Consider the following 23,991-nt stretch of genomic DNA (forward strand, 5'->3'; position numbering starts at 1 on the left):
CCTTGTATTAAGAGAACTCATTGAGGGGCAGCTAGATGGCGCAGTGGATAAAGCACCAGCCCTGGATTCAGGAGGACCTGAGTTCAAATCCTGCCTCAGACACTTGACACTTACTAGCTGTGTGACCCTGGGCAAGTCACTTAACCCCCATTGCCCCGCAAAAAAAAAAAAAGAGAGAGAGAGAACTCATTGGATGAGCAGAACCAGGAGAACATTGTTTGCAGTATCAATATTAGTGTTGATCAACTGTGATAGACTTGATTCTTCTCAGCAATACAATGGTACAAGATAGTTCCAAGGGACTCATGATGGAAAAAGCTCTCCAAATACAGAAAAAAAAGAACTGTGGAATATGGATGCAGATTGAACCATACTATTTCTTTTGGTTTTGGTGCTGTTGTTTTTCTTTTTTGAGGTTTTTCATTTTTGCTCTGATTCTTCTCTTATAACATGACTAATGCAGAAATATGTTTGTGATTGTACATATATAACCTATATCATATTACTTGCTATATTGGGGAGGGGGGGAGGGAGGGGAGGGAGGGAGAAAAATGTGAAACTAGAAATCTTATAAAAACAAATGTTGATGGCTGAAGGAGTGGGTTAAGGAGGCTATGGGTTTCTATGGACTCTTGCATTTGTGAATTATTGGATACTGACTAGTTGTTATACCTCCCTCAGGTACTAATCATGTACACTTTTATATGAGCTTTTTGTGTATGTGTCACTTCCCCCTTCATATGCCACTGCCTCCAGTAAAACTCCATGAAAGTAGAGATTATATCTATTTATCTTAAATCTCCTGTAACATTTAGCATATAGTACACAATAAATATTTGTTGAATTAAATTAAGAGAGAAAAAAAAACAAATGTTGAAAACCATCTCTACATGTAACTGGAAAATAATAAAATGCTTTTATAATTAAAAAAAGAGAGAGAACTCATTGTCTTAGTCACAACTTTCTCTTGACTACCATTTGTATCCATCTCTCTGAGCTCATAGCCACAGTGAACTAAGTTGTGAAATGTTTATAGTGAGAGGGATACAATTTTTCTTTTCAGCAGTTCTGAAGCCAACTGAAAGACTGCCTTGCTGTGGAACCTACCACTAGGTGCAGAAGTCTTTCTGTTTACCTGCACTCAGCTTTTTGTACAGGAGCTGTGGCTGGCCCTTTCCATTGACCTCTATCACAAGTCTTTCTTGTTTGGCTTGGTTTTGGTTTTGGGACAATGGGGGTTAAGTGACTTGCCCAGGGTCACACAGCTAGTAAGTGTCAAGTGTCTGAGGCCGGATGTGAACTCAGGTCCTCCTGAATCCACTGCATCACCTAGCTGCCCCACAAGTCTTTCTTGAAGACTCTCTCATCCCAGAATCTAAAGAAAGTGACCGTTGTGTCATTGTGCAGTTAGGCAGGACTTCTGAGGTTATGTAGTCCAATCCATGCCTGCAAAGAGAACCCTTTCTACACCATTCCCAATAAATGGGTACCTGCCCTTCAGCGAGGAGGCACCGACTCCCTTCCAAGTCAGCCCATTCACTTCTGCACAGCTCATCAGGCAGAACCTGTGTCTTAGTGACTTTCCATGGCTCCGAGCCAAGCAGAATGGGGAGCCCTTCAGAAACTTGAAGGCAGCCAGCATTGCCTGTATTGGAATCGCTGCTGAGCCCACCGGCATAGGCACCACTAGCTCTGAACAGGGTTGTGAAGAAGGTGTCAAGCCAGCAACAGTGGGAGCTCCCGGCATTCTTTTCATCCAGGAGAAACCTCTCACCCCAGGGCCTCGAGTGTTCCTGACCAGTTTTTCCTAGTTCAGAATATATTGCTTAGGGGCCTTGAGGACAAGGACTAGCTAAGAGAAAAGCAGATCAACTCAGGGTTGAAATACATAAACTTTGTTACACAAAGCCTTAGGCCATGGTCTGTGAGCCCCCCTTTTCTGTGTATTCCCAGAATCCAAGGGTTTATCATACACATGCATGGCCATTATAAGCTGTGGCTACTTGGAATTTTAGACAAGGACTGTTGTCATTCAGGGATGCAAGATAGGCAAAGACCTTCCCCCCACCCCACCCCCACCTCTCTCCTCTCTTCACCCCCCTCCAGAAAAAATGTCGGAGTCTTCCATGGCCTAAATGCATGACTTGACTTTGAACCCTCTTGCAAACTTTAAGGAATGATTACTAGGTGCAGCAAACAGGCTGACATTCACTTGGAACTTAGGACTGTGTATTAGAGTTTCTTGCTTCTATGGCTTGGATCAGTGGGCAGGTACAGAGGAATTTTAAAAAAGGTTTACTGTTACATAAGACATAGCCTTTACTCCTTTCTCCTCCTCCTCCTCCTTCATCATCGTTGTCATCACTTTGAAGTTTACAGAGCACTTGACAGATATTACCTTATTTTGATCCTCATAACCCTGGGGGAGATAGGTATTTTTATTGTCCCCATTTTACAGATGAGGAAACTGAGGCAAACAGTGATTTTTTTTTTAATTTAATTTAATTTTTTTTTAAGGGGACTTGCCTGGGTCACACAGCCAGTAGGTGTCTGAGGTCACCTTTTAATTCAGGTCTTCCTGATTCCAGGCCCAGTGCTCTGCTTTACACCACCAAGCAGCAACATGTCATCATTGTAGTTGTCCTCCTCTGAATGTGATCCAGCTTATTGGTGCTAAAATAAGGCACGAAAAACAAAGCAGCCAGCACTTCTTCATTCTGGATTCTGTGCCTCTCTTAATGTAACCCCGGGCAACCACAGCATTTTAATAGCCTTCTCACACTGTTAACTCCTATTGAGAGTATGGTCCACTAAGACATTGAGATTGTCTGGCTATCTCTCCCCTCACTTTCCCTCCCCTTATTGCAAAGAAGATAAAAAGAGGAAGGGAAATCGTTTTCAGTGAAACTAGCTAATATATTAGTTGGCCTTATATGTAGTTTTCTACAGCCATGGTCTTCTACCCCTAGAAGCAGGGGGAGGTGTCTTCTTATATCTCTTTTATTTTTTTAAGAAGACACTTTTGTGTGTGTGTCGGGGGGCAATTGGGGTTAAGTGACTTGCCAGGGTCTGAAGCCAGATTTGAACTCAGGTCCTCCTGACTCCAGTGTGGTGCTCTATCCACTGCACCACATAGCTGCCCATATCGCTTTTATATATATATATATCTTCTTTTTTTAAAAAGTCCGTGTTATTTCATTTTCAGATTCACATTGTCTTCCTTCCACATCTCTTTCTTCTCCCTCCCATTTGAGAAAGCAAGGAAAATAAAACCCATTTCAAACAGCTATATTTGAGAGCAGCCAGGTGGCGCAGTGGATAAAGCACCAGCCCTGGATTCAAGAGGACCTGAATTCAAATCCGACTTCAGACACTTGACACTTACTAGCTGTGTGACCCTGGGCAAGTCACTTAACCCTCATTACCCCCAAAAAAACAAAAAAGCAGCTATAGTCAAGCAAAACAAATTGTGTGTGTGTGTGTGTGTGTGTGTGTGTGTGTGTGAGAGAGAGAGAGAGAGAGAGAGAGAGAGAGAGAGAGAGAGCGCACGCAAGTGCTCGCAGTCTGTACTTTTAGTCCATTAGCTCTGTCTAGAAGTGGGTAGCATGTTTCATTATGAGGAATTGTGTTTGATCATCATGTTGTCTTTCAAAAAATTGTTTGTCCTTACCATATTGCTGTTATTGCATAAATTGTTCTCCTAGTCCTGCTTATTTCACTTCATATCAGTTCATTCAAGTTTTCCTCAGTTTTCTCTGAAACCATCCCCTTCATCATTTCTTACAGCACTAAAGTGTTCTGTCACATTCATAGACTACAGCTTGTTCAGCCATTTCTCAGTTGGCTGATAAGCCCCCCTCTCTTTCCACTTCTTTGCCACCATAAAATGAGACGCTATATGTTTATACATATGGGCCCTTTTTCTTATCTCTCTTTTTCAGGGTTAAACTTGGTCACAGTAATTATGTAGCCTTCAATTTTGATTGTTTTGTTGTTCTTGCCATTTATGTTGTTATAATCATTTTGTGTGTGTGTGTGTGTGTATTTTTTTCTTGGCTCTGCTTGTTTCACTTTGCATTATTTCATGCCTTATATCCCATGCTTCTTTGTCTTCATCATATTTGTGGCTTCGTGATAATCCCATTACATTCATGTAACATGCTTTCTTTAGCCATTCTCCAATCAGTGGGCATTGACTGTTGTTTGCAGTTCTTTGCAACCACAGAAAGTGCCACTGTAAATACTGTAGTGTGTGTGGGGCCTTTCTTTTTGCCATTGACCTCCTTGGGGAATATCCCTAGCCCAGAATCTCTGAGTCCAAGGGTGTGAACATTTATCCTCCCCATGATTACAGATGCTCTTCACAATGTTTGCAGGGATTCACACCAACCACAATGTACTAGTACTTTCTATAGCTCTTCCAGTGCTGACTGTCCCTATAGTTTATCAACATTGAGCATTTGCTGGGAGTGATGTGAAACCTCAAGTTTGTGTGGATGTATGTTTTTCTTATTGTTAGTGATATGGGGCCTTATTTCACACAGTTGCTAAGGGTTGAGTATTCTTTTGAGAACTTTCATCCATATCTGTTGACTCTCCTTTAAATTTCCTTATTCTATTAATGTATATTCAGCTTTTGTTCTTTTATATTTCTGTTGGTTGTCTGTATGTCTTAAAGATCAGATCCTTATCAAAGTTATATTACATAAAGATTTTTTTCCTTCATTGTCCACTTCCTTTCTTATCGTAATAGATTTTGTTTGTTGGCTGTTTTTTCACTTTCTAATGATGCCTTCCTATAGTTGTATGGATGTTTTTTTCAATCCAAATGTAGGTCTTTAAATCTATCCCTTTTAGATTTCATTTTAGTAGATTTTGCCCATTCTTCTAGCCTTTTAAGAAGGTGACTTGGTTTTAAAGCTGATAGAATGGAAACTTAACTCTCCCCATCCCTGTTTTTCAGAGACTTATAGTAAATTTTCTGGAGGAAAAAGATTCACCTGTTACCTGCTCCAGTCAGCAATTAGACTCTCTTTTGGTGGCGGGAGTCATTGTGGAAGGCCTCTGCGTCCTTCTTTCCAGGCTTTATGCAGTAGCAGATAAAAAAGCCTACTTTGATGAAACGGCCGATGCGTACTCCTTTCTAGGCACTAAATGTGACTGAATGACAACCTAACAAAGCTGTCTTAAACTCGGCACAGCCCTATGTCCATCCTTGTCAGTTCTGTTCAGATTAGAGTCGGTAAAATTTCAGGAGGCAGTGCTGCAGTGCAGTGGTGTCAGGACATTGAGGTTTTAGGGCTGGCTTGGTGACCTTGGGCAAGCTCCGCCCGGCCTCCTGTTGTGGCCCAGCCCACCCCACCAAGATCACAGGCGTGAGATGACATTACAAGCTGTAGAGTTCTCTGCAGGGCTTGGGGAAACTGAGAGAATCTTGGAAAGTCTGTTTGGGGTTAGTGGACTTGGGTTCAAGGCCAGACTCTGCTACTTATTATTTTTACCCATTTTATTTTTCAGTAAGGTTTGTTGGTTTTGGTTTTGGTTTGTTTTGTTGTTGTTGTTTTATGGCGGGGCAATGAGGGTTAAGTCACTTGCCCAGGGTCACACAGCTAGTAAGTGTCAAGTGTCAGAGGTCAGATTTGAACTCAGGTCCTCCTGAATCCAGGGCTGGTGCTTTATCCACTGAGCCACCTAGCTGCCCCCTTTCAGTAAGTTTTTATTGATGTATTTCTTACATCTCGTTATCTCCAGTGTCCCCTTCCCAGGGAGCCATCCCATATAATAAAAGGTAATCTTTAAAGAGTTTAAAAAACACCATCCCAACTGATGAATATATTGAAAAGGTCTGAAAACAAGTGCAATATGCAATATCTATGGACCTCCCACCTCCATGAAGAGGTGGGTTGTGGGTGTCCCCTCCTATCTCTTCATTCAACTCCCACTCAATCTTTATAACTTTGTTAAATTTACTTTAAATTTTTTGCCAGGGAGTGGTTTTGCACAGGGCCTGGTACTTGACAAGGGGTCAAGGGACATGAACTGATTGTTCTCAAGTCCTTTGTTCATGTCCCTTGACCCCTTGTCTATTAAGAATGGCTGCTAGTCTTACATAAGTTGATGAATTGTTTTTGTTAGTCAATCAACAGTACCAGGCCCTGTGCTAATCGTGGGGATACGAAGAAAGGTCAAAGCCAGTCGCTGCCCTCAAGGGGCTCCCAGCATGCAAGCAGTGATGGACAGATGTGAAGTAGATACATTGGAGATGACCAACAGAAGGAAGGCACTCCCTGGCATGAAGGGGGAATCAGGGCCCTTGTGGGATATGGTGCCATTCACTCTTCCCTTCAGCTCCACAGCCCTTCATTTCTCATCTGTAAAATAAGGAGATTGGCTTTGAGGTGGCCTCCGGCTCTAAGTCCTTTGTGATTGAAATTGTTTTTTCTCATCAACTCATTCCCTGTCTTCATGTGTCAAAAACAGGGTTGTTGGGTGGCTTCTTGGTTGTGTGTCAGCAATGAGGAAAAGACCTTGCCTACCCAACAGTCAGCCCATCCGCTGGCTTGTCTTCCATCCTTCACGATAGTCATAGATCAGCCTAGATGGAGGGCGAGGGTGAAAGCCAGAGCGGGAGCAGCCGGTTTCAATGCTGACGAGCCAAACCTAGCCACGGGACTAGAGCAGATGGTGGGTTGGAAGTTGAGCAGTCCAGAGGCCTAATGGTGATGGCAGTGAGTATTTGGCTGTCATTATTTTATTAGTTAGCAAACAGAATGCTTCTTGTGGTCCCTCCCTGATTTTGTGCGTAATTGTGCTGTAGGTGTCAGCAATTGGAGTTGGCACAACAGCTCCATTAGTTTGTTCTGATGTCTTTTTTGATCTGCTCTGTCATTCCTATGGCTCTATTAGCAACTCACAGGGAAATGGAGGATGAGAGCACAGTCTTGTCTTTTCATAATGACTTCCCCAGAAGGCATTTCATCTTTTCCCTCTTTTGCTTCGAGTAGCTGAGCCCTCAGAATTTGTCCTGGCCCTCCAAGGGCCAAACATGGGGCTCTGGAGAATGATTTGCTGGTATTGCCGTCAGGGCAGCTGCGTCGTGGTGGTGGGGAACGCCTGGTGGCTGCTGCCCAAACCCCATCCCTCTCTGTGGGAGAGGGAGGGCGGCTTCTTGGCAAAGATGTGCAGGTGCAGTAGGTCTAAGGAGAACCAAGGTTGTGGCTGAGACTCTCTTCAAGAAGAAAGCAGCTTCCTCCTGGCAGAGAACCTTACAGCATACCAAGAATTAAGCACAGGACAGGGTCTGCAGTGACCTTAGATTCATTATTTTTTTTCTACCACTCCCATCCCCCAATTTACTTCAAGAGAAATGTATGTAACTTACTTCTCAGTACAAACCAGGGTATTTCCTGTCTGCTGGTAGATACGGCTTATGATGGGATGGGAAGTAGAGATAAAGCATGCTGGGTAATCAGCCCATGTTCAGGCAGGTTTAGAAAAGGATGTAAAGTTATCCTACTTTGTCCAGTTCTGTAAGCTACACAGGTTGGCAGGGAAAGTGAGGCATGGTGGGGCTGGGGGAGTGTAGAGCAGATTCAGTAAGGTCACCCAGCAGGTAAATGGTGCCTTTGACTGGCCGAGATGGCCAGATTCCTGACAGGCAAGTGGCTCCTCTAGGGGCTTCTTTTCCTTGGGTCGTAGCCTTTTGTGTCTCTTGCATCCTAGTGCTGAACTTTGATCAGTAATAGCCATACAGTAGCGCTCTAGGGATTTTACAACTTTTCTATGTCATCTTATCTCCAACCTGACTCTCCTCCTCTGCCCTCCTATCCTCTCCTGACCTCTCCTCTCCACTCCTCTCCTCTCCCTCTCCCGTAGCCTCTGTGAATGTGTTGGTGCAGAACTGCAAGATCTACAACGATGCCAGCTGTGACGTGTCAGCAGATGGGCAGCTCCTAGCAGCCTTCATCCCCAGCAGCCAGCGAGGTTTTCCTGATGAGGGCATCCTGGCAGTATACTCCTTGGCACCTCACAATCTGGGCGAGATGTTGTACACCAAGCGATTTGGTAAGGGGAAGGGCATGGAGAAGCAGTAGCTCCTTGAACCCAGGTACCTTCAGTAAAGCCAAGGAGAATGGCAGCAAGACGTGGCTTCTAGTCTGTGTCCTCATGCCCAGAGAGCATCCACCATTGGCTTGGATACTCCCAGTACCTCACAAGGCAGCCCCTCACTGGGTAGAGTTAGAATCATGACTGCAATTCATATAGTACTTTACATGTGGGATCTCTTCTGAGCTCTGTGAGGGAAATGCCACAGACATTGTTATCCCGATTTAAGCTGGTGGAATTCAGGCCCAATGCTCCTGGCTCCAGGCCAGCACTCTTTTCTGCTGCACCATCAGGCCCAGGTGTAGAAGGCCCACAGGGTCTGAATCAGGATCCCATGACTCTGCATCTCTCCCTTTTCCCAATATACCGTGTTTTCTTATCCTGAACTGCTCTATCCCCCTCCCCATGCTGCTCTGTGGCCTTCATTCTCACAGTGACACCGTAGGGCTATGACCATCCCCAGCTTGTATAGTGGGAGGCCCCTCAGGAAGATCTGGGGAGGGATCGAGACTTTTGTAGGCCCTTATGCAATGGAGGGGCCTTTGACTATGAAAGGGAGGCAAGGACCAGGCCCACAACTCACTGCTGTGTTGCATCCTTAGGCCCCAATGCCATTTCTGTGAGCCTGTCCCCTATGGGGCGGTACGTGATGGTTGGACTGGCTTCCCGCAGGATCCTGCTACATCCTTCCACAGAGCACATGGTGGCTCAGGTCTTCAGACTACAGCAGCCGCATGGTGGAGAGACCTCCATGAGGGTGAGTCCTGCCATTTCATTGCTGTAGCTTATGGCCACTTTCTTAGGCCCTGCAAGACTGCATGGGGAGGTGAGCTCCCCTAGCCACTGATGTGGTTATTTTGCTGCTGGGAGGATGTTTGTTTCTGTCCCACGAGAGCTGTGGGTTCTGTTGTTCAAAGACTGGAGGGTTAGTGGCACCAGTTCTCTAACACCCATTGTGGTAAGCTAGGTACAGAGTGGAATTATTGGCACAATAGTGAGATTGTCTTTGCAAATGCACGACTCGTTTTCCTCTCCTATTTCACCCTTAAAGAAAAGGCTGTGTTCCTGTGGCATGCCAAGCAACCAATGAAGTATTTATGTTTATCATAATTTTTTAAAAAACATTTTGTTTATTTTGCAAGGCAATGAGGGTTAAGTGACTTGCCCAGGGTCACACAGCTAGTAAGTGTCAAGTGTCTGAGGCCGGATTTGAACTCGGGTCCTCTGTTTATCATAATCTTTAAAAAAGATGCAAGCTTTGAACAGTGATAGATAGCATAACAACGAAATATTCTTGCTTGGTAGGTTATGGTCCTGATGAAAGATGAGGTGTGTGCACAACTATTTGTCTCGCACCTCTCTTCAGGTCACCAAGTGAAAGAAACTCTCCCAAGGGTAGTTCCCCTATCAAGGCAGGTCCCTTCTCGCTGTTTCCTCAGTGCAGACCTATCTTCCTACTTGGGTCTTCTCATGGGCTTGGCTTATTGGGGCTTGCTAGCCTGGGGTCTCCCACCCCTGGGAGATAGGCCATGCGGGGGCAGGTCTATAAGGGAACTTAGAAAGCTTGCATTTTACAGATGAGAAACCTGAGGCCCAGAGACAAAAGCCATTTTATAGAGGGTCGTCTACTGCCCCCGGTTGTGTAAGCTTCTTAAGGGCATGGGTCATGTCCTGCTCCACTTTTAGCCCCAGTAAGATCTAGGAAAGGGCTGTGGATGCTTGTCGAATGGATGTAATGGATCACTGGGCATGGCAAACATCTCAGACGTGACACAGGGACCCAGAAGTTTATAGGGGATGAAGTCCTAGAAAGGAATGAGTGACAAAACCCATGGCTGAAGTGGCAGTACACAGACATACCAGATCTGCTAGGGAACCTAACCCAAGAAGGAAGTTTGGACCTCAGAGGGTCATTGAGACCTATGACTGAAATAGGGCTCTGGAAGGGCAGGTGCCTTCTTCTAAAAAAACAGGATAGATTAGAAAAGGTCAAGGTAATTAACATTTTATATTTGAAAGATATATTCATGTAAGAAAACCCAGCACCCTGGGGGAGTGGGGGGGAGCCTGATCATGAGCATTAATGGAGGCACAAACAGAAGTGACGTCATCAAACATATACCACAGATGTGCCTTACTGGAATGAAGAATTCAGGAAATAGATCCCAAGCTTAGTATAATGATGGGAAATTTCATTTATCTGAACGTTGGTTGGAAGTTTGTTTGCCAACAGCATAGTAGCTGATGGTTTTTGCTTGCCTTAATAATAATTTCTTCCTTCAAAGTGTGAAGGAACCAATAGTGGGAAATTCCACTCCAAAACTGATTCTTCTCATCATTGAGGAAGAATTAGTTATTGAGTTGGAAATAATGAGAGTGTTGGGGGCTTTGACTACTTTACCTCAGAATTTGTGTTAGAGGAAAAGACATCCAGGCATTCTAGATTTTAGACAGATTTCAGAGGGTTCAGAGTAAGCACAGATGGGATCTCATGGACTAAAATTTTGAAGAGATGGATAATTAGAAAAGCAACACTAATAATCCCAATAGCCATTGACATTTCTAAAGCACCTACTATGTGCCGGGCACTGTTCTCTCAGGTGATTCTCATTCAACCACCCTGGGAAGTAGGTGCTATTATTGTCCCTCTTTTGATGTGAGGAGGAGGAAAAGGGGAGCTTGTCTAAGGAGACCAATATGGATGCACAACGAACTTCATTTCTGTTAATGACAAAAGGGCAGACAGTAGAGGATTGGTGGATGTCAGGGTCCTGAAAGACTAGGATCTGGAGTCCTAATGTTCAGAATAAGCTGACTGATAAGGAAAGCCAAGGACAACCGAAAGAGGGCTCTGACTCTGGGGAAGACAGGTGAATCCGAGGGCTAGGTCACTGCTCAGAACAGATGAATCGTGACAAGCCAGCCCAAAGAAGGCAGGCCACTCCAACTCTCATTTCCCTTGTTGGCTTGGGAAGGGCAGAGCAAACATGCCTAATAGGGAGGTCAGTGTCCATGATTACCAGGAGAGTGGAAGATATTACATAACAAGTCAACCATGTCCTTAGCTACTGAAAGAACTGACAGGTGTTATCGCTGAGCAGCTGCTGTTTGTGATTGTGGAGAAGGAGAAAGAGTAGTACAGGGTTCAAGAAAGGGAAGAGAATGTAATTGGGAAACTACATAGACCACGATTCTGACTTTGATTCTAGCTAAGTCCTAGAATGGGTTATTAAAGATGGTGAGTGACCATCTTGGAAAGGCAGCAACGAAACCCACGTGGTTTCATCAAGATTGGGCCATGCTTTTTAGAAATGAGCAACCTAAAAACCAAAGACATAAAGCCCATGTGTTTGGGGGAGCAGAGGAAGTCCTGCATAGGTCCTGCCAGACTCATTTCTCTCTTCCACTTTTTTGATGTTACTAGATAGGGGCAACTAGGTGGTACAGTAGATAGAGCACTGGCCCTGGAGTCAGGAAGACCTGAGTTCAAATTCAGTATCAGACACCTGACACTTACTAGCTGTGTGACCCTGGGCGAGTCACTTAACCCCAATTGCCTTAGACATCCAGGGCCATCTCCAGCCATCCTGATGTATATCCTGCCACTGGACCCAGATGGCTCTGGAGGAGAGAGTGAGGCTGGTAACCTTGCACAGCCCTCCCTCATTAAATCCAATTCAGTGCAAGTCATAACATCACCCCAGTGTCATGGTCCTCTTCAAAAATAAAGAACCAAAAACAACAACTAGACAGGTCGATAAAGGAAAATCCTAAAGATGGAATTTACCTTCATTTTAGCAAAACCTTGGGGACAAGATAGATGTAGGCTGGACAAGAGGGTGGCTCAGCAGATCGGAGCCCGGTCCAAGTGGCCACAACTGAAGGGTTTGGCATCAGCTGAAAAGAAGACCTACTGTGAAGGCTGGGCCCTAGCGCCCCTGCCTTGACCCTCTGCTGTTTTTCTCCATTGAAGGCATATGTAAGAGATTGGAAAAGGTCACAAAGCTAGACTTGGCCTCAAAAAGACCTGAGTACAAATCTCGCCTCCAATACTTCTCAACTACTATGTGACCCTGGATAAGTCACTTGGCCTCTTTGCCTCAGTTTCCTCATCTGTAAAATGGGAATAATAATAATAACAACAACAGCAATGTCTAGGTCTCAGGGTTGTTTTGAGAACCAGACAAGAATCTGTATGAAGTGCTTTGCAAACCTTAAAGCACTATATAAATCCTGACTATTATTAATAAGGATAAGTATAAAGTCTTATGCTTGGGCTCAAAAAGTAGTGAGCCTTGCCTTGGCATCAGTTCCTCTAAAGAGACAGAACGGGGGCAGCTAGGTGATGCAGTGGATAGAGCACCAACCCTGAATTCAGGAGGACCTGAGTTCAAATGTGACCTCAGACCCTTGACACTTACTAGCTGTGTGACCTTGGGCAAGTCACCTAATCCCAATTGCCTCACCACAAAAAAAAAGAGAGAGAGATTTTGAGGGACTGGGTGTATGCTCAATATGAGTCTGGTGTGTGATATACCTACTCAGAGAAATAATGCAGCCTCATCTCACCTTGAGAAAGACCAGGGCAGGGTCATCCTTCATACTTGGGGCACTCCGCTTGTGGAGGGCTCTGGGTAGGGTGCTAAAGGAACCCAAGAGGTATTTCCCTGCCCCAAACATGAGCTGCTTCTCTGAGACACATTGTCTTCATCTGAAAAATGGGGAGAGGCATCCCGGCAGTACCGCCCCCCACCACCCAGAGTTCTTGGAAACCTCAAAGGAGACAGTTTATGCCAAGGGCTCATGTCCTCATTATTAAGAAGCAGCACTGAGAGACAGAATAAAGAGCCGGGGAGATAAGCTGAGTGGGGTTCCTGCTGAGGACATAGAGAGCCCGGACTTTCGGACCCTGGCTAAATCCCTTAACTGCTCATCGCTCCAGGTACTTCTGCCAGACTTAGATGATATTCCAAAGTGTCACAGCCAGAATTGGAGTCTAGCGACTTCTGTTCTTACACACGCTCCACTAGCCCCTGCTGCCTCTCACCAAGATGCCCCATCGGCCTTCAGAGACAAAGCCCATTTGTCTCCACTTCTAGCCACGCTAGGACCGGAAAAGCATCTGACACTTCTGGAGCAGCTTCCTCACAAACAGACCCAGTCTTTGCACTTTCTGCTCCTCCTCTGCAGACCTTGAGGATAACAGTGTATTCTGAGCGGTGACTGGCATACCTCTGCTCAACTTAAATATGGTCCGGTGTGCAGGGTGCTGCCTGCTTCTTCCTGCTGAGGGACAGACCCCCAACTGCTGATGTCCTCACAGCCCTCCCGAGATGAAGCATAATTGCCGGAACCTTTGCAAACAAGCCCTGAGTTGAAAGCTGCTATAGATACCTCCAGACTGTTCTGGCACACGAGCCTCCCCTGGCATTCCAAGCACAGCTCACATTTCCTGGCCTTGGTGCGGCTTCTGGCTCCCATATGTAGCCTGAGGGAGCCGCCTTAGAGCAGACTGGCGTTCATCCAGAAGGTAGAAATGTATTGTCACAGATAGGCCTGGCAGCTCAGGGAAGGCATCTATCTGGAGAAGTCTGGACTGAGGAAATTTGGCGTAATTAAATTAGCCCATTGCCATCCTGCTGAGGGCTCCCTGCAGCTCCTTCCTTCCTACCAGTCCTCATCAAGAGTGATTTCTTAGGGTTCCTCATCAGGCTTTTGGAATGCTCTTTAAGGCCCCATCTGGCAATCAGGGGAGGAAGGTGAAGTTACTGGTGTCTTTACAGTCAAGGACTGACGATCTTTCCCAGGAAGGTCAGGTCAGGCCATCCACTGAGGAGGACATTTCTCTCCACTGACAAGCCCCCACCCTGTGGAAGAGGCCTCCAGCATAGTCTGCTGGGCACTGGCCTCTTAGCGAGAGCAGACATGACTGTTCGGCAGCCCCTGGCCAGTCTTTATATTTGGAAGCTCCCAATTGCTTAGACAGAATTGCGGAAACTGGCCACTGCTGGAAGACCACCGAGAAATGTATTTTTCAGCAGCTGCATTCTACTTCTTTTGGTGTTAAGACGTGGTTTCTGATTGCTGTTCATATCTTGCTAAAAATCAAGATGTGGGATTTAATGAAATAGCCAACTTTCTCCCATATTGTACAGGTCAGGACTTCTCAGGTTCCCAGTGGAGCTTGCTTCTGCCCTTGTAGGCATGGCTTTGCTACAGACTGGAAGGGCCAGCTGCTCACTCTCTCCCTCTGACTTCATTTTTCAAGTCATGCAACCTCTTGGGATTCACCATAGTAACAATCAGATGAATGGTTGGGCCAACCACCATTCCTTAGAGGAGAGTTCCCAGGGCCTTGATTTCATTTTAAACCCCCTCTGGTGTCAGAGCTTCCCTTCTTCTTCACTGGGGAACCTGTAGACATTCCTGTGGGAAACCTCTGTTGATAATAGCTGATAATGTATCTTTATTAGCCTTGACTCCATTTTACTGGGTTAATCAATCCTAACAGCCCATGAAGTCCTTTTGATCAGTGGTGTCAGACTCACATAGAAACCCTGTGGCCACATAGTGACTTAGAAAACCACAAATTAACATTATCTATGTTGTGTTGTATATTTTGTTTATTTTGTTAAACATTTCCCTGAATCATGGGGGTGGGCAGTTAATTTGGGCCAGGGGTTTGACACGCTGCTTTGGGAACTTCTCTTCATTCTCAGTTTCTGCCCTCAGTTTTTGTGACTGAGGCAGTTTACAACCTTGCCTTCATAGTCTTCCTTTTCCATGAGTCCCTCTGATCCTTGTCCCCTTCAGTCAGTCCTTATACCTCTCAGCTCTGCACAGTCATACCTGGCTGTTGGGATCTATTTTCTACCAAACCTTAGCTTCTCACTTCCCATCTCCTTTGCCTGGATCTGCTCAGCCATCCATTCCCCTCCCCAATCCCTTTCTAAGCTGCTTCCTTGAATTTCTGTTCTTATATTCCTTTTTCTCTGCCTAGATCAACACCTGTAGTGTTTCTATGTGATCATTAAGAAAGGTAAGCCAGAGCCTGCTCCTTTTCAGCTCAGTCTCTTGACTGGGTACGATGATCTCTCTGACTCATAGCTCATTTTCTGTCTCTCTGATTCCTTTATGCTTAAAGTAATGCGGGGTTTTTTTTCCTGTCCAAGTCAAATCTTTGGAGACCTCTGACCAGACCTTTTCTGAATTCTCTTCCAACATTCATTTTCCAGCTGGAGCAAGGCACAGTATTGTTCCAGAAAATCGCCATTACCTTTATAAAACAGTGGCAACTTGCCTATTAGAATGACTTTGGCTGTAACCAATCGAAAACAGAACAACCAAGGCAATCAGGAGCCACCATAGCCAAGCTCCTCCCCCTGCTCTGGAAGACTAGGGCAGCACTGCTGCCCCACCCCCGCCCCCACCCCCTGTAGGAGCCAGAGTGGGCTGATGTGAAGAACACTGGGGTGAACACCGTGAAACACACACGTCCCAGTTCCGCCCCTCAGCTTCAATTAGAAAATGTCAGGGTTGAATGAAAGGTGATCTCGAAGGTCCATCCAACTCACAACCCCTGTCAACAAAGATAGTTCTGGCTGGTCAGAAAACTCATGGGCATGGGAAGGGGTGGGAGTGGAACAGTAGGGTTAAGGTGACTTGAATGCCAGGGGGTCTATCTTGTCTTCAGTTGACTGGACTTGTCTTAAGTTTCACCTGCTGCTGTCACTCCTTTTCTCTCCGGGTCATTTTTTTTTTTTTTTGCTGGGCAGTGGGGGTTAAGTGAAGTTAAGTGACCCAGGGTCACACAGCTAGTAAGTCAAGTGTCTGAGGCCGGATTTGAACTCAGGTACTCCTGAATCCAAGGCTGGTTCTTTATCCACTGCGCCACCTAGCCGCCCCCTGGGTCATTTTATGAACAAAGGAGGTTAGGTGGATGGGAGCAGTACCCCATGATATTTCATTCATTTTATGAATGAGCTTATATATACTTGGAAAAGGAGCTGGGCTAGACAGGCGGCCGGGGTGGGCAGGGAGGTGGGCAGAGCCAATAAATGAACAAGGCATGGCTGGAGGAAAGTTTCCAGCACCCTGGAGAGCATCTATGGGAGGATGTAGACAAGAATCCCTGAGGGTCAGAGGGTGTGGATGGCTGCACCAAGGGAGGCAATATCGAGACCCATGAGACTGCAGAGCTAGAGACACACTTGGGGGAGTCCTGGAAGAGGTGACGACTACCCTTCATCTAAAGTGCTGGGGGGTGCCAAGTCAGTGGGTGGAAAGGCCACGCCCTGAAGCAAGAGTTTCCACAGAGAGCATACTCTCTGGTGGGGCCAAGAGGGAAGAGAAGACTTGTCTTCTTGTCCTTCTCAGACTCAAGGGTTCAGCCAGTCATTGTAGGGCCTTCTGCACCACGTGAGTCACCTCCCCCTTAAGGACCCCTGCTTACAGGGAATGTGTCCCCTGAAGCCAGGACCGCTGAAAAGGCGGGCAGCTTTGTTACTACTCCTCACAAAGCCATAATTATGTTCCACATTATCTGGCAGGAGGGGACATTTCCTTGGTGGTTACTATAGCCAATATTTGCTCTGGTTCCTGGGCCTCACCTGTGGGGAAGCCACCCCATAGGCTGCATGTATTCCAGCAGTAGCTCCTGGTCAGAGTGGAGTGAAGAGTTTTGAGGCCCAGGAGCCAGACCACTCTCATATGAAGAGCTAGCAAGAGAATAGTGAAATTGTTGAAAGTTCAACCAGTTCCTCCAAGCAGGGGGAAATGAGGCACATTCAGTGCCTGCTGCGTAGTTGATATGTAACAAATTCTTGTTGAATTGAAGCAGGAAGGTGATTGTCCTGTTTACTTTGCCTGGTCAAAACTACCATCTAGAGGTTTTTTGTTCTGTTGTGGCCATTACAATTTAGAAAGGACATTGATCTAAAGAAAAACTTGCTAACAATCAGAGCTGTCCAAAAGAGGAATGAAAGGATGGGAAGAAGCATCTATTAAGCACTTTCTGTGTGCAAAGCCCTGGCATACAGATGCAGAAGACAGTCACTGCACTCAAGGAGCTTCCGTTCCAGGGAAGGAGACAACAAATGTGCAAAGTTTGGGCAGCAAAGCAAAATGGCATCGCCTCTTCCACACCTCTCCCAGTGATAAAATCATAGTAGTTTCCGATGTTTACATTGAACAGTGCCGAGGACTTTAGTGGCCAGAACTTTGGCGTTTTCAATGACTGTAGGTGTTGGATCCCTGCCTTAGCAGTTCCAGGCTGCGTTTCCACAGGGGTTCTCCCAGGGATGAGGCTGCAGGGCCTGGGAAGAATCGGTTACTGACAGCTCTTCATGATGGAGAAGAAGGGGGAGCTGTCTCCACTGTAATTGCTGCCCTCAGTGAGGGCTTTGAAGCCTTTCCTCACCTGGCAGCAGGGCTGGTATTCTGGGAACCACTGCTACTCCCCAGACTCTTGGGTTCAGATCTCAGGGGAAGTGATCATGGTCATTTGACTCTCTAGGCCCATGGTACCTACTGCCTGCTTCTTCTGTGAGCTACCTCAGGAGGTGTTGGGCTTCCCCTCATAGGAGGTGTTGGGCTTCCCCTCATAGGAGGTGTTGGGCTTCCCCTCATAGGAGGTCTTCTGGCAGAGGCTGGTTAACCCCTTCTTGGGGATCTTGTTGGGCAGGCTTTTTTTTTCAAGACTAGATAGATTCTGAGGGCTCTCAGTTCTGAGATTTCCTGACTCTAATGATGTAGAAAGACTTCCTTTTCAGGTGCAGATTGGACTTCATTGTCTCCAAGGTCACTTCTCCTACTTCACATACTTCTGTGGTTTCTGTTCTACTTCTGATTGGAAAAGAACTTCATGACATTTGTTTTTCACATTTTTTATCTGCAAAGTCAGTCTATACACCTATCATTACAACCCTGGTGATCCCAGGAAAATGTTGTATTATAGAGTAGGCCTCTCTAAAAGATGTAGAAATTTTATGCCTCTCCAGAAATTTTTCCAGATTTAGAAGGGTCATGATGATGGGTGTAGATGCTGACCACAAATCAGAGGCTGAAAGAACTAATGTTAAGAAGCTCACTTCAGTAAAAACCTTACTTTTTAAAGCTTTGATTCAAGAGATACTCATTACTTTCTAGAGGTGGAATGGAAGACCAGGGGTGAGAAGCATAGCACAGAATTTCAGGTTTGCTGGGTTTTGTCGTTGTTTTGTTTTTTACTGTATTGATGAATTTTCATCTTTTTTCCTCTTTCTTTAAAAAAAATTCTTTCTTATGAGGGATAGCTCTTGAGGGGAGGAATAAAGGGAGAAATTGAGGCAATGTAAAAAATTAATAAGAATCTATTTGGGGGCGGCTAGGTGGCGCAGTGGATAAAGCACTGGCCCTGGATTCAGGAGTACCTGAGTTCAAATCTGTCCTCAGACACTTGACACTTACTAGCTGTGTGACCCTGGGCAAGTCACTTAACCCCCATTGCCCCACCAAAAAAAAAAAAAAAGAATCTATTTGAAAAGAAAAAGTAATTAGAATTAAACCTAGGAGTAGCTAGGTGGTGCAGTGGATAGAACACTGGCCCTGGATTCAGGAGGACCTGAGTTCAAATCTGGCCTCAGACACTTAATACTTACTAGCTTTGTGACCCTGGGCAAGTCACTTAACCCCAATTGCCTCACCAAAAAAACCCAAGAATTAAACTTAGAATCTTTAAAGGTGTTTTTTAAAAAGTCTTTTTATTATCTATTTTAAGGGATGGCTCCCTAAGAGGGGGTAGAGGGAAGAATATAGTGAGAAATAAAAGTGATTTTAAAACACAAGATATCAGTAAAAGTTTATTTTAAAAAAACTTTAAGGGCAGCTAGGTGGTGCAGTGGATAAAGCACCAGCTCTGGATTCAGGAGGACCTGAGTTCAAATCCAGCCTCAGACACTTGATACTTACTAGCTGTGTGACCCTGGGCAAATCACTTAACCCTCATTGCCCTGCCAAAAAAAACCCCAGCAAACTTTAATCACCTTTATCCTGACTTAGTAATAGTTCACATTAATATTTGCTTTATGAAGATTTACAAAGTATTTCTCCCACAGTTACCTTATGAAGTAGATAGTATAAGTATTATCTTCATTTTATGCATAAGGAAACTGAAGCCCCCAAAAGTTAAGTGACTTAACCATGGTGGTATAGCTAGTAAACATTTGGGCTAAGACTTCTTTCACACCCTTCACCTCTAAATCCAGGGTTAAATCTCTGTGGGTCTAGCTTCTCAGTGGATCTGACAACTCATTCATTCCTGCCCCTATTGTCTGATTCTCCTCCGTGTCTTTCTTCTCATTCCTGCACTTGTCTGAAAACCTCCTTTACATTACTGCTCCTTGCCTTTTTTGAAATGTGTTGCACCCTGTTCCTGCCTGCCACCCATATAGCTCTCCATTGCCCCATGCATGAGCCTCAGTTTCATTTCTTTACCAACAGTAAGCATGTGCCGTTTCTCTGATACTTCTGTCAAGATAGTCCTGTGTTTTGGGTCCCAAAGACATCCACCCTCCTCTCCTCCACTCAGTGAAATGGAAGCTCATTAGAATGTCAGTTTCTTGAAAGCAGGGCTTGTCTTTCTTTTTGTTTGTGTCCCCACAGCTTAGCATGTAGTAAATGCTTGTTAACCTATGGCCCAACACATCATTCATGTGTGGAGTGTGTCCCATCTCTATGTACTAAGGCACGAGCTTGATGGGTTGCCCATTAACTGAGTAGAGTAGGCTGAACAACAGACATTTGTCATCTGTTGGTTTTCCCTGGGTGGACAATTAGGCCAAACTCCTTTTTTAGTGGTTCTATATCTCCTGCATCCCAGCAGTGTTGTGGGATCTAATGTAGCCGACATAATGCCACCTGGGAACAAGAGCATCTGTACAGCCTCACCATCTAGTCGAGCATAAGGAGGCTTCGAAACAGAATCTGGCTGCTGGGGCAAGAGAAAAGGAGAAACCCAGACTCCCAGCCTCAGTCCTCAGACTGCAGTGTCACCTTGCTCCTGTACACATAAACCTCAAGGTTGTTTAGTCTACAATGACAAAAGAATGAACCAGAAGGGGAGGTACCATGCTCTAGGTTGCCCGAGTGACAGTGACAGAGCTGGACTCCAGCCTGGGCCGGGCCTAAGGCCCCTTGCCTGCAGAATCTGCAGCTCCTCCTGTCACTAGACTTACTGCCGCTTGTCATCTTCACGTTAGAGAGGCATTATGTTGGCTTTCATCTGCTAATGCCATTTCACAGTAATCTTCATGTGGCTTTTGATGGCAGAGTATTATTAGAAGTTCATTAGCATTGTGCCTGGCTTTAAACCATGCCTCTTCTTTTCTGAGTAGAAAAAGGTCAGTAACTGAAGGAGCACATTACCTAAGCTCTGCACCTCAGTTTCCTCAGCTTTCAAAGGAGGGAGCTGAACTAGCTGACCTCTAAGGCCCCTTCCCACTGGAGATCTGGGGGCCTGTGATAACTAGAGTCCTGGGTGCGAAGGCATTCCCAGGCAAAGCTGTGCTGGCCCACACTTCTGCAAACACTGATGATGTCAAAGGGACTTGGGGGGGGGGGTTCCACACTTCCACTTTATCCTAACCTCAGTTTGCACCCTTCCAATAGATGGAACATGTGACATAACAGACTCTTTTGGACTTCCCTGGTTTCATTGCATCCCTAATGCTTGGGCTCTGTCTGGCCTTAGCAGAATGGAGTTTCTTAGTTTTTCCTTGCTTGGGGGGTTTAGAATATCAAAACCCAAGGAGAAAGATTCACTGGAAGGGCTTTTAGGAAGGGCACTATTTCTACAAGGGAAAACTTGTAGAAAAGACAGACCGCTTTGTTGTCAGAACTGATGAACTCCTTCCTAAGATTTGGTCCTCATTAATTTTCTAAAAGCTGCTTGTCAGTTGATTAAAAGCGGCTTCCTCTGCAATTATCTCATAGTTGACTTCTGAGACGTCAAACCTTCAATCCTCAGAAAGCTGCTCGCCCTCAGAACTTTATAGGAAAGGGAGAGAGAGAGGATAAGAAGCAAGGGATGGGCCACGATGAGACCCACAGTGGCAGGAGAGGGCCACGGTTATAGCAGGAAAAAGGAATCACCCATTGTCTCCCAGGAGCCACTGCGGGGGAGGGGGGGTCTCCTTTCTCCATGGTCCCCAGCAGAACTGTGGTCAGCCCTAAATGTGGTTGCTTTGTAATTTCTCCATTTGGGAATTATGTTTACCCCAAGGTTGTGAGCATGGAGAGAAGGATGAAGGTGAGAGAGGAAAGGAGAGGGGGGAAGAGATGAAGACAGAAGAAAGAGGAAGAGAATGATTCCTATCTCCCGGCCTAGCCCTGACCAGAGCACCTCGCCCAGTGGGTGTGCATAGGCACCCAGTAAACCCTGACATTTCCATAGCATTTGGTACTCCTGGCTCCTGTGCTCCTTCCAGTAACCCTGGGAAGCTGTGGCTGAACTTGGGTTCAGATCCCATGTCTGATTTTTACTATATGTCTGACCAGAAGTCAGTCCCTCTACTTCCCTGAACCTTTCCTCATCTGTAAGATAGGAATGATAACATTGTTTTAAACTTCTCTCCCAGGGTTGTCATGGGACCCAGATGAGATAATATATGTAAAGTGCTACGTCTACTTGAATTTCTCTGTAAATAAATGTCAGGTGGTGTTGTTCTTATCCTCATTTCTTTTTAACATCTCAGAGATGTTAAAGACAGGTTGAGTGATTTAAATCCAGGTCTCTGTTCATTCCAAGTCCAGTTCTGAGTCTCCCATACCACACTGTCTCATCCCAGGATTCTGCTATCTGGGTGAGGGCCTGAGAAGAGTGACACCCAGGTCATTTCTTGAGTTAGGCCAGTGTTACCTGCCCAGTGCTAGTTTTGGGGAATGCAGAGATAACAGATGGTTCAACCCCTGCACTTTGGGGGGCTCCCATTCTCTTCAGGAGTAGAAATGAGTGTGATACAAAGCAGGAAGGTCCCCCAGGAAACTGTCCCCTCAAACACAGCCGTAAACCACCCACTATATTCCCTGAAGACAGCTGTGTAGAACTTGCTCTTAGCATGATTTGATTGGTAATTTGTGTCCATTTTCCATTACTCTTTGCAGTTTGAATTGCCATTTCCCAAACTGAACTCTGCATCTCTCACCCCACACCTATCTCTCTTCTCAACAGTCCACTGAATTCACAGTCTTGCTGTTCTCCTTGACTCTTCCCCTCTCCCGCAGTCTACACAAGCAGTTACCAAACTGGCCTTCTCCTTCCATGATATCTCCTATCCTTTCTCTGCTCCCGCAACCACCATCCCCTCTTCCACAGCCTGCCTCCTACTTGCTCTCTCTGCTTGGAATCTGTAGCTGCCAAAAGGGTTTTCCTCAAGTCAGGCCTGACTCCACAGCCTGGCCTCAAGCCAGCTTCTTTCCTGCTTCTCCATTGCGCCCCTTCCTGCCCTCTGGGCTCCAGACAAACGTACCAGTAGATCCCCAGCCTGGAGTGCAGTCTGTCCTTACTTACAATCCCTTATTTCTTTCTTACAATCCCTTATTTCTTTCAAAACTCTGTTCAACCAACACTTTGTACGTGAAGCCTTTCCCCACCACCCCAGCTGCTGGTACTCTTCCTCACCCCCAATTTATCTTATATTTTTGCATATTTTAAATATTTTTATGTGCATGTTTTTCAGTTGAGTTGTTTTTCCTCATGACCCCATTTGGGATTTTCTCAGTAAAAATACTGGAGTGGTTTGCCATTTCCTTCTCCAGCTCATTTGACAGATGAGAAACTGAGGCAAAAAGGATGAAATGATTTGCCCAGGGTCACACCCCTCGTAAGTGTCTGAGGCCAGATTTGAACTTGGTAGATGGGTCTTCCTGACTCCAGGCCCATACTCTCTTCACTACTCCCCCTTTATCTTTGCATCCCCCAGGGCCTTGCCCATAACAGGTGTTTGATATATGCACATTGATTGATTACTCATTAACAGGAAGGATACTTAACTTTGGTATTTGGTGCCAACATTTTATTTAATATGAATCTTGTTGCCAGATAGTGTTAGTTTCATTTTCATTCCCATAGTTATTGTGTATATTATTTTGATTCTGCTTTTTTCACTCTCCATCACTTTATACAACAAGCCTTTAAGTGGTCCTCTGAATTCCTCCTATTTGTTACTCTTTATGCTAGATAACAAGCCATTACATTTCAGTGTCATGAGGCTGCTTCATAGTCATGAAGCATGTATTTTGTTTATGGGTGTGTGTGTGTGTGTGTGTGTGTGTGTGTGTGTGTGTGTGTGTGAGTGAGAGAGCGAGAGAGAGAGAGAGCGAGAGAGAGAGAGCAAGAGAGAGAGAGAGAGAGAGAGAGAGAGAGAGAGAGAGAGAGAGAGAGAGCGAGCATTTTGCCTTTTCTTGCTGTCATTAAAATTCTTGGTATATAAACCCCATAGTGACATCGTTGGATTAAAGTATGAACAATTTAGTAAGTTTTCTTGTAAAATTTCAAATTGTTTTCCAGAGCACTTTGGCCAAGTCACAGTTTTGCCAGAAGTGAATTAGCATATCATTCGCCCTGTGGTCTTCCCAGCATCATGTTTTCTCACCTTTGGTAATTTGATGACTATGAAGTGATACTTCCTGGTTTTTTTAAATTTTCATTTCTCTGGTTATTACTAATTTTGAAAAGTCTTAGTAGTTTTGAAAAGATGGTTACTGAAAATGGATATTTTTTTAAATGCATATATATATATTTATATCCTTTGACCACTTGTCATTGGGAAATGGCCTTTTAATTCTATAGATTTGTTTCATTCCATATACATTTTGGATAGTAAGTCTTTTATTTTATTTTTTAAGTGA

At 45.2% G+C, this 23,991-nt stretch overlaps 1 protein-coding gene across 11 annotated transcripts in view; it reads left to right on the plus strand.

Annotated features, from left to right (window-relative positions):
• AMBRA1 (autophagy and beclin 1 regulator 1) overlaps positions 1-23,991 on the plus strand; it is a 187,329-nt gene that overhangs the window by 135,150 nt on the left and 28,188 nt on the right. For all 11 annotated transcript variants that reach the window (XM_043969727.1, XM_043969728.1, XM_043969730.1 and 8 more), the window contains 2 exons: positions 7,876-8,064; positions 8,709-8,863. In XM_043969727.1, the coding sequence (XP_043825662.1) occupies positions 7,876-8,064; positions 8,709-8,863 (344 nt within the window). The remainder of the gene's footprint in view (positions 1-7,875; positions 8,065-8,708; positions 8,864-23,991) is intronic.

This window comes from Dromiciops gliroides, chromosome 6 (assembly GCF_019393635.1).
Source record: "Dromiciops gliroides isolate mDroGli1 chromosome 6, mDroGli1.pri, whole genome shotgun sequence".
NCBI lineage: Eukaryota > Metazoa > Chordata > Mammalia > Microbiotheria > Microbiotheriidae > Dromiciops > Dromiciops gliroides.